We start from the raw sequence: 13864 nt of genomic DNA on the forward strand, positions 1-13864 counted from the left end.
TTTTTTTTAGTAATTTATGTTGTTTCTTCTACTGGAACAGAGTGATACTTAGTTCAAAGGTTCTTTGTTTGGGTTTGTTTGACTTGCCTGCAATTTCATGCATTGTCTTGCTGGTTCCCTTCTTTGTTCAGATTTTGTCTGTTCTGTCCCTAGTCTTTGTTAAATACAAAACCCAAAAGAGTAAATGATACTGTTTTCTGGAGAGCTGGTCACTTATAGCTCTATAATGGCAGCTGTAATTTGTTGAAAAGAATGATAGAGTGTTCAAATGGACTGGATGTGGGAATACAAAGGTGTTCTTTTTTATCTCTGGAATAGCCCTTTTGGATGCTGTGAAACCATCCTTCACAAATGTATTTTCTGTCCATTATTTCTTTCAGCACACCAGCTTAAACCAAATGGCATTACCTTTCAGATACTCTTCTTGCAAATTATACCCTCCAAAAATCCCTCTCCAAAGGCTTTATTCTCCTTGAATGTCTTAACATGTTTTGAATTCAGGAAACTATGCTTGTTTCATCAGTCCCAAATGATCTAAAAGTAAAGCATGAGTAATTGAGAAAGGTTTGGTTAAATACAAGTTGTACACAAAGGTGAGCATGTATGCAGTCAGCATTGCTTTAACTTCAGTCAGTAAAAAATTCATTTTGCCTGCTTGTTAAACCAGGTCTGTTCCTCATATAGGCAAGAACTTACCCATCCAATTCCCCGCCTTTCCTGCCTTTTCCCTACTGTGTTAGCTGTGAGAGCAGGATGGAAATAGTAATGTCTTGTGCATAAAATAAGGTTCCTTCTAATACAGGAGTTTCAGTGTAATGGAAACTGCCTTACACCTCTTACTGAAGTTTTTGTACTGTGGCTCATCTGCACTACTAAACAAAGGCTGCATTCTTACTCTCACAGCTTTCTTACTGCATTTCAGCTTAACTTTCAAAAATAAAGCATGGGTTTTATCATTAGATTATTCCACAACAGTTAGCAGTCCAAACAAGTACTTCCTCAATGTTTTTGGGTTTATATTTAATACTCCAAAGTGATTTTTCCACTTAAATTTGTGTACTGAAGGTACAAAAGCTGTTATACAAAAGTCACCTGAGAGGGTGTGCCAGTGCTTGATGCACAAACAATGGGTATTTTTAGTTTTGCCATCTCCAGTGGAGATGTTTTTCCATCAAAATACATGTTTTCTTCCCCCTTTCAGATGAAAAATTATGGTAAGAATACCTTACATTGTGGTTGCACTGTGGAAGTTTGACAGTAATAGAAGTGCAACCCCTTGCGTTTTGAAGCCAAAAATGTTGGGTTGCAGGTTGCTTTTCAAGAATCTGAATAGTTTCATTCAGGAATTACTTTGTGTTGTGTTAAGTGCTTTACAGACAGTAATGCTCACAACAGTTGCAAGGTAGTGGCGAAGCATTACCTGGGTGGATTCCACAGACCTGTCTGCTCTGTAATGCCTTTTGGGCTTGTTCACTGGGGTTTCTGGGCTTGAGAGCGAGGGAGTGAGTGGTTGTGGGGGGAAAGAGGGAGAGAGGAAGCTCTTCAGTGCCTCAGGTATGAGGAAGTTACACTGCAGAAATGTCGCACCTTTCACCTTACTATTTTGAAACCCTCCCATGCGGTAAGACTGAATCTCTTTCTCATGGCAATCCCTCTTCTTCAGTTTCATCCTTGTTTTCTTTCTGGATTTACTTGAAATGAACCCTGGTGATTTTGGGATGAAAGCTCACTGGCATGAAGAAAGCAAACAAAGGATGCCTCCACGTGAAAGATCCCATTGGGAAGTGTCTTTATCTGCCAGGGAGTTCAGCTGAATTCCTCTACCTTCCTTTGGACAGGAAAGAGAAACCTGAACGGTAGGACTGAAGCATCTACCACCTATATCAGCAACGGCCATCCCTAGCTAGACAGCTTTAGGGAGGGGGGAGAGGGGGAATCTTGAGATGGCAGCACAGGGCAGAAATGGTGCTTATCCACACTGGAGGGAGACAGGAACCTTTCCATGCCAGGATTTTCTGTGCAGTTTGACAACCTTCTGTGGCTCCAGCTCTGGACCAGCTGCCGTGACCATCATCAAACAGGTGATACCCTTTATCAGGATGAGGTGTTTTAAATTTTTTTTTCCCTTGTCCATGAAAAAAATGCACTAGTTAAAGTTAGAAGTTCCTCCTTCTCCTCTGCCCATTTTTATTTACTAAGAGAAAAAGCTTCAAACCTTACAAATATACTTTTTAGCATCTGTATTTGAAAATGTGCTGGTTTAATTACATAATTGTGTGGCTGGTGGCTAATCCACGGCGTTCCTGTACCAGCATCATAAGCTACATCTATAAGGTGTCTCACTCTTTTTAAGTGATGTGATTTGAAGTATGCTTGAGAGGTGTTAGCTTCTGTTGCATAAAAATTTGGCTGAGACTCCAGAGAAAATCCCAAAGGCCTGATCACTCTGTTAAGTAATGCTGGCGCTCTGGCCTGTAATCAGCAACTGAACAAGAGGTTATGGTGGGCCCCTTTCTTTGCAGATGAAGCAAGATGAGGATAATCTTAGCTTCCCAGGAAGGTGCTCTCTGCTCCAAGCAGGAGGAAATGGGAAGGCACCAGCCATCATTTTTGTTGACAAGTAATGAGGTAACCCCCTCCCCTGAAATATTTTTTACTGAGGAAGTGGGGAAACGTGCTTTTGCTTCATCAATAAGTTTTCATGTTTACAAGATCCTGAACCTTGGTTCAGTATCTGTGGTGGTAGAAGGCTCTCACCTGCTGGGTCCTTCACATCCCCTTTGCCTTCCGAATAGCAGAGCTGTTTGCTAATGGAAAGAAAAGGGATAGTGAACGTTTTCTCTTTTTTTGCTGGTGTGACCAAAGGGATTCTACAGCTCTGGGGTGGTCTAGAGATCTCATTCGTGTTCCACAGCGTTTAAAGTGACTGAGGAGAGAAAAATAACCTACTGTTTCAACGCGGTTTGCCTGTAGAGAGCTGCCAAGCTGTTACACACCAGCGCTCCTCTTCCCGTTTCCCCGTTTCGTATTTGGCATCCTGTGGTTGCGGTGTTTGCCCGAGTTTAAAGGAAGATGCTCCAACAAACTTCTCCAGCATTCTTACAGGCATATCCCTTCCTCCTTCCCCCTCCCTCCGCCCGTTCCGCGTTTCTCAGAGGCGAAAGCTCCCCGCTGCAGCCGGGGAGCCAGCGCCGGGCCGGAGCGGCTGCGCCACGAACAAAGATCCATGGCAGCGGGCCCGGGGCGCGGCGGGGACTCGGTGAAAGGCTGCAGCCACGGCCACCTCCCCTGCCACTCTCCGCGCCCTGTCATCTTCCAGGTAAGATGAATGTCTGTCCCATCCATCATCCCGCCGCCCCCAAGGGGGCGGGAACCTGCTTGGTTACTGAAAGTTCCGAGCCCGATCGAGGCGGCATTGTTGACCTGACAGGGCTGCTCTTTTGTGGGATCCGTTGCCAGGATTTAGCATTTACATAATGGATTAGCATGAAACTGAACGCACGGGAATGCCGCTCTGCCGTTTCCCACTCTTTCTTAGCTGGCGGACTTTTGGGGCGAATTAATTTATAAATGTGACTTGCCGCTCTCCCTCGGAGACCTGTTTTCTTTCAGGGAAGACAGACGCTCCCCCTCCTGTCCCGCCGCCGTGCGAGCGCCGTGGCAGCCCGCCCGGCCATCCCCCGATCCGATCCCCGCTTGCCCATCGCGACTGCCGGCGCGGGTACCCGGCGCCCCTCAGAGGTCCCGCCGGCGGGGGAAGGTGCACGAAGCGGCTGTGGCCCCGGAAGCCCTTCGCTGCTCTCCCCGGGGCGGGCGAAGAGCTTTACACACACTTTTCCGTGCACTTCTACCTGGGCAGCGCCGGCGGTAGACGGGGCAGAGCTGCGGGCGGCTCCCGGCTCCAGGCTGCGGGCACCACGCCATCCCGAGGGCCGGGCAGACGCTACGGCCAGACCGGGGGTCACTGGCTCCGCTCAGGGTGCCGCCGCAACCCCAGTGAAGCCCGGCCGGTCCTCGGGGCGGGCGCTCCCCGTACGCCCCTCACCCGGTGGGCCGGCCCGGGTGCCCGCCCAGCCCCGCCCCGCCGGTATCTTAGAAAAGCGGTGCCGGGGGCTAGGAGCCGCTCGGAGGCACCGAGGGTTTCCCCCGCCGACCATGAAGAACCCGGTGCCGCAGGCGGCCTCGCTGCTGCTGGAGAAGCTGCTGCTCCTCGTCCACATCCGGCCGTTGCCCGCGGGCTCCGGCGGGGAAACGCCACCGCCTGCACCCAGCTACTACGACACCAGCTGCTTCAAGCGAGGAGACCTGCTGGAGGTGCCCCGCACGCTCTTCATCCACTTCGGCATTTACCTGGGCGAGAACCGCGTCGCTCACTTGATGCCCGATATCCTGCCCACTATCACCGGCGACCGTCGGCAGATCCAACAGGTGGTGACCAACAAGCGGCTCATCCTGGGCGTCATCGCCAGGACGGCCAGCGTCCGGGTGGACACGGTGGAGGACTTCGCTTACGGCGGCAGCATCCTGGTCAACCACATGGACCGGCTCTTCGAGGACCAGGTGCTGGGCAGCGAGGAGGCGGCCCACCGGGCGGAGGAGCTGGTGGGCACCACGGCCTACAGCCTGCTCTGGAACAACTGCGAACACTTCGTCACCCACTGCCGATACGGAGCCCCGGTCAGCTTCCAGACCGACAAGGTACGGCCCGGCCTGCGGCGGCGCTGCCCTTCCCCCGGCGACCCCGCTCGCCGGAGCTGGGCCGGGCACTGCCGCGGGCCCCGGGCGGGGGTGCCGGTACCGCCCGCCGGCCCGGCCGCCGCTGACGCCGCTCTTCCCGCAGCGGGCAGTGCCGCCGGCGCGGAGCTGCTCGGGACGGCGGCGGGCCCGGCCTCAGCTGGCTTCAAGCGGCGAGGAAAGCGAAGCTGAATTAGTAAAACAGTGAATACGCTACTAGAATGCTCTGAAGTTACAGGTTCCAGCCGGAGCCACAGGCAGTACCGGGGCTGATGCTGGGCGTGATGCGGTGCCAGCCCGGCTCTTCCCTCTTGCCCTCTCTCCGGGGAGTCCCTGTGAGAGCTGGGGCAGCAACTGCTGCTCTGTCCCGAGAGTATGCATCGCCAGCTCTGTAGTCAAAGCTTTCCTATTTAAATCTCATCTTTTGCACTTTTTCTTTTTTTTTTTTTTTTTCCAGTTCTGTGAGACTGTGAAGATGATTATTCGGGACCAGAGGAGCGTGCTCGCATCCGTGCTTGTGGGACTAGCGTCAATAGTCTGCCTAGGTGTGGCACCCTCCACCACGCTCCCCACCATCTTCATTCCTTTCCTTCTGTGGATGGCTGGCTAACAGCCCTCCTGGAGGCTTCCATCCAGGATCTGTATATAAAATGTATACTACTGTATTTATGAAAGCACAGATTACTCACTGGCATCATGTAAAGTTTCTTAATTTTGTGCACCATTTTAAAATACAACTTAGTCTAGAACACAGTGCACAAGGCATAGCTTACTATGTAAGCCAAATAACAGATTTCCTGAAAATCTTGGTATATTTTAACACACCTTTAAATAATGAAAAAAGTAGGGTTGCGATGCGGTTCTGCTCCTTGTCTTTAGCCAGAAATGATTCTAATAACAACCTTCATGTTCTTCAGTTTCTTAGCTGCATACCTGAGTGCCATAACTATTAATAAAAATGGATGATGGAGTTCTACAAAGTGATGGAAATGGAGAACTGCTTACCTCTTCCTTTTATACATATAGTGTATATTCAGAAATTACTGTCTCCGTTCCTAAAATACTCCTTGGTGGAAATGCAAGTAAATTGGCTCTTTGTTGAGAGCAAAGAAGAAAAACCAACCCTGGGCTGTGTGCTGCAGGAGCACATCTGGCCAGACCAGTTAAAGTCGGTTCCCTTCTGGGAAATGTTCAGAAATCTGTCACTTGTATTAATTGTCTAAACATTTACTACTGTATTGAACAACTTTTTAATTGGATTAGTGGTAAGGAAAGACAGCAATCCTCACCAATTTCCTTGCCAGTGATAGTGGCTAATATGGCTAATAAAAATGGCTACAGAGGGATTTAGGAGCTATAGGAAGAAATTAGCTTGCGTTATGTCAACTAGTGATGTACAGATGTTGGACATTTCTGGCATTCCAGGGCACATGGCAGGGAGGAGGAGGACAGACCCGATTTAGTTCTTACTGTCCCTCAGCAGTGGAACCTGTGTAGGTACCATAAAGAATCAGGGAACATTGGAGCAGTTTCTGTGGTGGCTATATTGTGATTTTGGATATTGCCTTAAAACACTTTCTCAGTGAAAGACAGCGTGTCTTCCTATACTCATCTCTTGTAAGTATTCACTTTCAAGCCAGTAGCTGGTGCTAGAAATGTTTTATCTTCAATGCTGAGGCCTTTCAGTTTATCAAGAATGTGTAAAGTTGGATTTGAAATCATGTTCATGTAGGCAATTGTTTAAATGCTAAAAAACTGTATTTTTTTTTTTCTTAGCAAGGTCTTTTAGGTATGCAGATAAATTGTTATGCTCCTGGAATTGTTCAGCCTTGTGTGCATACATGCACTTCCTTGTTCACATGCTGTGCTTGCCTTCCTTTCTAGCCAAAGGCCAGTATGACAGTGTTTTCACCAAGGACTCAACCTCAGATTTACTTCTAGTAGTGGTGTGCAGTGTCCTGCCATCAGCTCTGTTACTGAAATGGCCACTTGCCCATTTTTAGAGTGACTCCTTTTAACTGTGCTATCAGCCCCCTCCTCCTTCCCCTAGACCTTACAGGTGCTTGAAGATTGGATTTTTAGAACTGTGAGTCTACTTGACTGCTCTCTAATCATCATCTTCCGGCTGCTCCACCATGACCGACGAAGAATGTAAAGACTGGGGCGAAATTCCAGCTCATAGGAAAGAGCAGCATGACTCCTGCTGCCATCAAATAAGAGGGGATTTCAGCCCAACTTTCACTACATGTTCAATTGGCAGCCCAGCTCCAAGCAGCTGGATATCAATTACTGCTGGATCCTTGTAAACAGCTTCTATTCTGCTTTGAAAGATTGCAATGCTCAGTGTAACTGTTTCTGTTAAACTTTTGAAATTAAGGTGTTTTTTAATTAACATGAGTTACTTTTTCATAGTGTATGCATTAGTAATATTTACATAAACTCCAGTGTGGTTTTTTTACTTGCTGTGAATAAGGCATGAGCTGTAGTCATTACTGTAATTATATAAATAATTTTTATTCATTTTAAAATGTCTATGGCCTCTTGAAATTGAGTATAATGCTGTAGCGTTACTCTTAAGATATCCCAGTAGGGTACAGAACAGGCCATTAACATGCAGTTACATGGTGTGTGATTACAGGTGGGCTTTTCTTTTACCCTTTATTTAATTGGGATTTACAAGAATTCCAGTAATTCTTACAATTCACATATACAATAAACAACGGGGTCATGACCAGTAACCAAATCACAAGTGGGACTGTTGGAAGGCAGAGAAATGTTCCTGCTCTAGCTTCAGTATCAAAGGACCAGTGCTCCTGTGCTGCCTAATGCTTTTGAGCAAGAAGCATCCAGACTGACTAATTTAGGATTTTCATAGGTGTCTACGAAAGAAATGAAAGCAGTTCCTTGCAGGCTTTCATTAGTAGAGAATTTCATTAGTAGAGAATTTTCCTTCAGCATATAAAGTTTTAAACTTATGAAATGCTATGAAATGGTCTAGAATGTCTTGCTGTATCCTTTCATCAAAGACAAGTAATAATGTAATAGGAACAGAAATTCAGCTACATGTTTAGGCATTTTTCCTACCAAATATAATTTTAGCAAAGATCTGGAAATTTCGTTAAAATCAGGCATGAGTCTAATCAGTCATACTCTGAGGAGAAAAACAAGACTAGCAGGCATGAATTTTCATGTTCAGCTCAGCGGGTGGTGTTTGTGCTCTGAAATATTTTGGTAAATGTCAGTGTCAACTTTTTTCTGTAATTGCTTGAGTAAAAATAAGCACTAGCTGGAGCGTTGCATTTCTTGAGCTCAACTGTGATGCCATTGAAATGAAGGAGCTAGTTATAATAAGAAAAACACAGAAAACTGGAGCAGTTCAGCTGTTGGGGAAATGTGTGTGCTTAGAAGTGAAATTGTTCATCGGTAACCGTAAGTGATGGTGATGGGGTGTGTAAATCCAGAGCCACAGCTCATTTTAGTGGGGGCTGTTTTGAGAAGCTGTGTGGTTAAACTAGAATACGTAATGAAGGAGTGTAACCATCACTCCTATGCCGCTGGAAAACGCAAGTAATGAAGACATCAAGTTTAAAGGATAGATGTTTCACTTCAGGCTTTCCAAAGAAAACAAAATGAGTAAGGCTCAAAATGTTTTTAGAAAACCCTTGTTTAAAAGAAATAAAAAAGAGGTAAGTTGAAGTCAATGAAGACATTAGAACAGTGTGCTTTCTGGTTTTCTGTTTGCATTTATTTTAGCGTGGAACATAAATGATTACTCATTTTATGGTGAACAGTCATCTGCTGCTTGATTTCACTTTGCATTCTCCTGTGCTGAAGGAGAATGCTACGTATAAATACTGTTGAGAGTTTTATTGAAAACAAAATCATAGCAATACTTGTTAAAGTCTGAGCGGGTGGGGAAGAGGGGATTAAACTTGTGTGTGACTTGACATAGTCCAGACACGTCTTAGAATGCAAACTTCAGCAGTGAGAAACATTAGAACTGTGATCTCTAAAAATGATATGGTGCTGTATTATTTATTGCATGTTCTCACATTAAATAAAGCATCACACACCACTGGATGATAAAGAACCATGTTAGTCATTAGTTAGCATCTCCTTTATCCTATCCACTGAAAATAGAAAAAGTTCTTGGGTGGCTCGGAGCATTTCCTCATTATGCTTTGTAATAGCTTCAGACCTGATTCATCTGAGTACTTAACTGTCATGAATGAGCTTTCCGATGGGAAGTGAAGATAGAAAATCTTGGTAGTTTGAGAGTCTTTGCTGTAGTGCATTCCAGTCTCTTCTCAGCCTTACAAAAATCTGTCAGAGCATTGTGCTGGTAGAAGAAACAATCTTCTCTGCTGTAGGAATGGAACACTAAAAATATTTGAAGGCTCTTTGTGGCATAATTTCTTAAAAAAAATTATTCTGGTGTGTTTTGTGATGTAGCTTCAGTTCTGAAGTCAAGAGAACATTTAGGATATGGTCTTGAGTGCTCAGAGACTGTGAGAGAAGGGGGAGATCTTTAGGAGGCTTAAGTCAGAATTACATTGATTGCAGTACCACAGTTCTGTCTGTCACAAAACTGGGGATTTGGATTTACTGTTTCTGTGTCTCACAGGGTAGAAAACTTTCTGTAAGACTTTCTGTAGCTTTTTTATCTTCCCCCTGTTTATAAGAGAACTTTTTTTAGCCACGTGGCTTTGTTTCAAAAGTTGCTTCTTCTGTGTTGTGTATCTGTGAACTGTAAAACTGTTGGTGATAGTGTGATTTGAAACAAATCAGCTGCACAGTCCCCTACAACACACCTACAACTTGATGCTTGGTCTAAACAAAGCAGTGGTAGTGTGACAGACAGGTAATGTAGGTTTATTTTACTTGCAAGGGCAGGGCATATTAAGTGTGGTGAAGGAACAGTCAGTGAATGCAGAAGTGTGTGCCTGAAGACTCAGATGCTACTTCATTGGGTATGCAGGGCACAGTGTTGTGTCTGCCTTCCTGTCCCCAGCTGGAGTTTAGGCGGCTTGCAATGGGGTTGCATGTTAACACAGAGATTAAAAGGATTAACTTGCGTTCCCCTAAATTGAAGTATGCCATCAATGCCACTGGCAGTAGTCTAACCTAGTAAATAAAATGGGTGGTGGTCCATCTTCTGACTATGTGGTGGTACACTGTGACTCATGTATATAGCTGAACTACCCCACTGCTTTACCTCTAATGGCCAATGAGTAGCACTCCCTGGCCTGCCTTGACCCAAGGCATGCTCCCAGAGAGCACCAGTTGCCAGGTGCTGCAACTGGAATCATGCAAACAGCATCCATGCAAACATGGATGACCATGTACAAATGTGCAAACCTATTTTGCGACCTTGTTTAGCTGATTACCCTGGCCAGAATTTTAAGGTAGACATCCCCCTTTGTTACCCAAAACCTTGAACCCCTTCCTAACTAAGCAGCACTTTGAATGGGAACAGCAGTACCAATTCATAAAGAGTGAAAAACTGTGATGGTTAGAGCATTTCTGGGGATTTGGGAGACCTATTCCTAGGACCCTCTCAGTCCATCCTGCAGAAGTTCACAAGACTTTGGATAAGGCTATGAGGTGGCTACCCTTGACCTGTTCTATTTTTAGTCTCATGGTTAGGACAGTGATTATTGATTTTTTTTTATCAAGTCAGGCAACACCTTTGACTTTGAGTTAGGAGGGCAGAATGGCTCTCTGTCCACTCTATGTTGGAACAGGCTCTATTTGGGATCTCCAAAGGAGGGTGTCACTTCTCATGGTCTATGGGCCCCAGTGATGTTCAGAATGGGAAATGGATCTCTAGGAGCAGTCAGAAACTGCTAAGATTGTCACAATGTCCAACTTTGACACAACACAAATTGAAGTAGTTAATAAAATTTTCAGGTAGAAATAAGGGAGAGACTATTATTTTTGATCAGAGGTCTGTTTGGTTACTGCACTGTTGCTTTCATTATAACAAATGCTTTTAGTTAAAGCAGATAACCTGCTGTACATCCCAAACTATTGGCTACAGTGTCTCCTTTTTAACTCTTTCCCATTTCTATAACCATGACGATAGTAATCTCTCTGATTTCTGGCTACCTCCAAGGCTTGGTTAATATTTGCATAAGGTTGTAGGTTTCTTGCATTGGACATACCCAATAAATAAAATGCATGGTTCCTCCCCAGAAGGCATCTTCTCTGCCTGTGAGAACAAGAGTTCTGTGAGGCTAAGGCGGCATACTATAGTATATAATTAAGAATACATTCAAATGAAGGGTTATGCTCTGCTAAACTTGCCAAGCCACCTTATCTTCTGTTTGTGCATAGTCTGAGACCTAACTCAGATTTGCATCCATGATCCTCGCAGTTTTGCAGAAAGTACCTGAACATTTCCATTTAGCACTGCACATAAACAGAGGGAGGGGTGGGTCTGCTACTCCTACACAGTAGGTAAAAAGTTAGTAAAAAAAAGTGAGGAAATGTGGATGTGAAGATAATGAGGAGTTTCCCGCACTCCTGCTGGAAATATCAGAGTTAGATATTAAACAGAGTAACATTGGCTATTTATATTTGCAGACTGAATTGTAGGTAGCTCCAAGTGAATATTCAGGAGAAGGGAGGCACCTGGTTTCAACCACTTCATTTAGTGTCTAAATGATGTGATAATGCACTGTGTAAGTAGCCTAGAGCCAAGAATGACTTGGTTGCCTCCAGAAACAGCATGGCTGTGAAAAATGGAGCAGTGCATTTAGGCCTAGGGGGAGGCAGCTGTTCAGCTCAGCACCATCTATCCCAGCTCTGCCTCTTTTGGAACCTGAAGAGATAGCATTTCATGACCCTGTCCTGTATTGCAGTCATACCTGCTCACCTGAAGCAAGAGATCTGAATCATGCAGATACACTCCAGACTGTTTAAATTCCATCACAAGCCTCATTTTATTAATGGGTGACTTTATACAGCTTGCAGCTCTGACAGTATCTCAGGAGTCCCTTCCAAAGTATCTCATTCTTCCTAAACTTTGGAAGAGGAACCTGAAGGTCTCAGGGCTGCAAATCATCTCAGACTGTCAAGTGTGTAAGGTTGCAATGCCCTGAAGTATACATGAAGATGTAGCCTGTGATATCCACAGTCATGTTACCACATCCCATTCTTCCGCTTTTCATCAACCTTGGGATGCAGACAAACCTCAGTGCCTCTGTAAATACAAATGTGTAATAAACTAGGACATGGCCTTGATAAATAGATAAAAATAACATTTCTTCATCCAGTACATCAGCCATTTATCATGGATGATTGCATGGTAAAGACAGCAGTTTGTACTCTTCTTTTAGTTACTACTCCCAATTTCCAGCAGCAAGTAGGTTTGGTCGCACTGTATGCAAGCAAGAACCACTCCACTCTACAAGTAACTATTTTAGAATGACAGTTTCATCATGTATTGACAGACAGGGTGTAGGCTGGGAATAATGTCTTTTCAAAAACTTGCCCAGAAAAAGCAGTAATTCTGCTTGGCTGATGAACTGAAATTCCAACAAGGAGCAGAGCGTTTCTATTTCTGATGTCTTTGAGCAGCTCCAGTAACTGTGTTAAAGCATTGAGAACTGCACAGGCAGTAGAGCTGATGCATAGTCATAAAGTGTGTTTCAAAATTATAATGAGGTTTTTATGACTTGCAAAGAGATTTTTACTAGCAAGCTGAAAATATCCACCCAAACCAGTTACAGAAGTTACTTTCCCTCAGTAATTTTCTAGTTTGCATTTTTCCTTTTGGGAATGTTTGCATTAAAAGCTCTCTAACAGACAGTACTAAATCCTGAAATTAAATACAAATTTGTGGTTGCAAAAAGAGTCTGTTCTTATGGGAAAGACAGTGGATTTGTGACATTAACTGTGAGTTCTGTGTATAACTGAGCACAAAGGGAACATGGGGTGTAAGCAAGATATCTATTAATACGAAAAACCATTCGACCCTAATTAAAAAAAAATCGTAAGAGAAGTTCCTTATAAAAAAAGTTGCTTAATTAGGACTGCACAGTTAAAAGTTATACAATTAGATCTATCATTAAGTAGTACTTCAGTCTTCTTTATTACAACAGCACCACTGGGTTATGTTTCTTCCAGCTAAAACCAACAGGAGCTTTGTTACTGTATTCATAGAGAACAAAATTAAATATGAAATATTGCCACCAATTCCCTGACCTCTCCAAAATCTTGTAGCTGTGAAAATTTAATAATGATGTTCTGAAATGAACCCCCAGTAACAATGAACTTTACACAGAATTATGAAGAATCCTACACATCAAAAACTTTGCAGCTTTTTTTTTTTTTCTGTGTGGTTTTTCAAATCTTTTTAGGCAGCTATCTACAGATCGTTTTGCACTGCCACTATTGTTTCTATGAAGTTTTTTGTTGGTCTAGGCAATGCATCCTTCAGCTGGCTTCTGAGATTTTTTTTCTATGAACGAAGCTATTCCCATTATTATTTAGGAAAACTGGACTCTCAGTCCAGAGCTGCAGCAAGACAACCAGACACTGTTAACAACTTTACTGTCTTTGAGCACCTTGAGCTTATAGATGAGGGCCAAATTTTTACCATCAGAGGAAACAGGGAATGACCTTGGCAATATCTAAAAGTCAGTTTAGCAAAGTATCATTCTCCAATGAGCAACAGTGAGCACTTGGGGACAGGGTACAGGTACAGATAGATTCTTGATATGTTCTCAAAAGTTTACAATTTGCAAACTTACAGCTTTAAAGCTTGAATTAATTTCATCGTGTTTAATACTCTTACCCTGTGTGAACTTACTCCATTTTTGGTTTATCTGCCTGACCTTAGAAAGGCTCTATGGCAAGATAAATTATGACATATGAAAAAGCACTTTTTAAATTTTTTTTTCCTTACTTTAGCTGCCCCTCCCCTTCTTGTACTACAGGGAACAATGAATAATCATTTGCATCACTTTTTTTCCACTTACAGTCTTACAGCTCAGATATTCCTGACGTGAAAATCAGAGTTTTTGCTGTTTCCATAAATTTGTACTTTGGGAAACAGCTCATTTGGCACCATCTTTCTAGTACCATGGCTGCCCTCCAAAATTTACTACACAATACACTTCTTAGT

The 13864-nt window shown here is 44.0% G+C and overlaps 1 protein-coding gene across 1 annotated transcript; it reads left to right on the plus strand.

Annotated features, from left to right (window-relative positions):
• The first annotated feature begins 4088 nt into the window (after nucleotides 1–4088).
• Nucleotides 4089–8821, plus strand: LRAT (lecithin retinol acyltransferase). Its single transcript, XM_042050080.1, has 2 exons — nucleotides 4089–4698; nucleotides 5192–8821. Exons 1-2 carry the CDS (start codon nucleotides 4156–4158, stop codon nucleotides 5342–5344), a joined length of 696 nt encoding a protein of 231 aa, XP_041906014.1. The 5' UTR covers nucleotides 4089–4155; the 3' UTR covers nucleotides 5345–8821.
• Nucleotides 8822–13864: the final 5043 nt, after the last annotated feature.

This window comes from Corvus kubaryi, unplaced genomic scaffold, assembly GCF_017639235.1.
Source record: "Corvus kubaryi isolate FWS band 111438036 unplaced genomic scaffold, C.kubaryi_AGA036_p1.0 71, whole genome shotgun sequence".
Taxonomy (NCBI): Eukaryota; Metazoa; Chordata; class Aves; order Passeriformes; family Corvidae; genus Corvus; species Corvus kubaryi.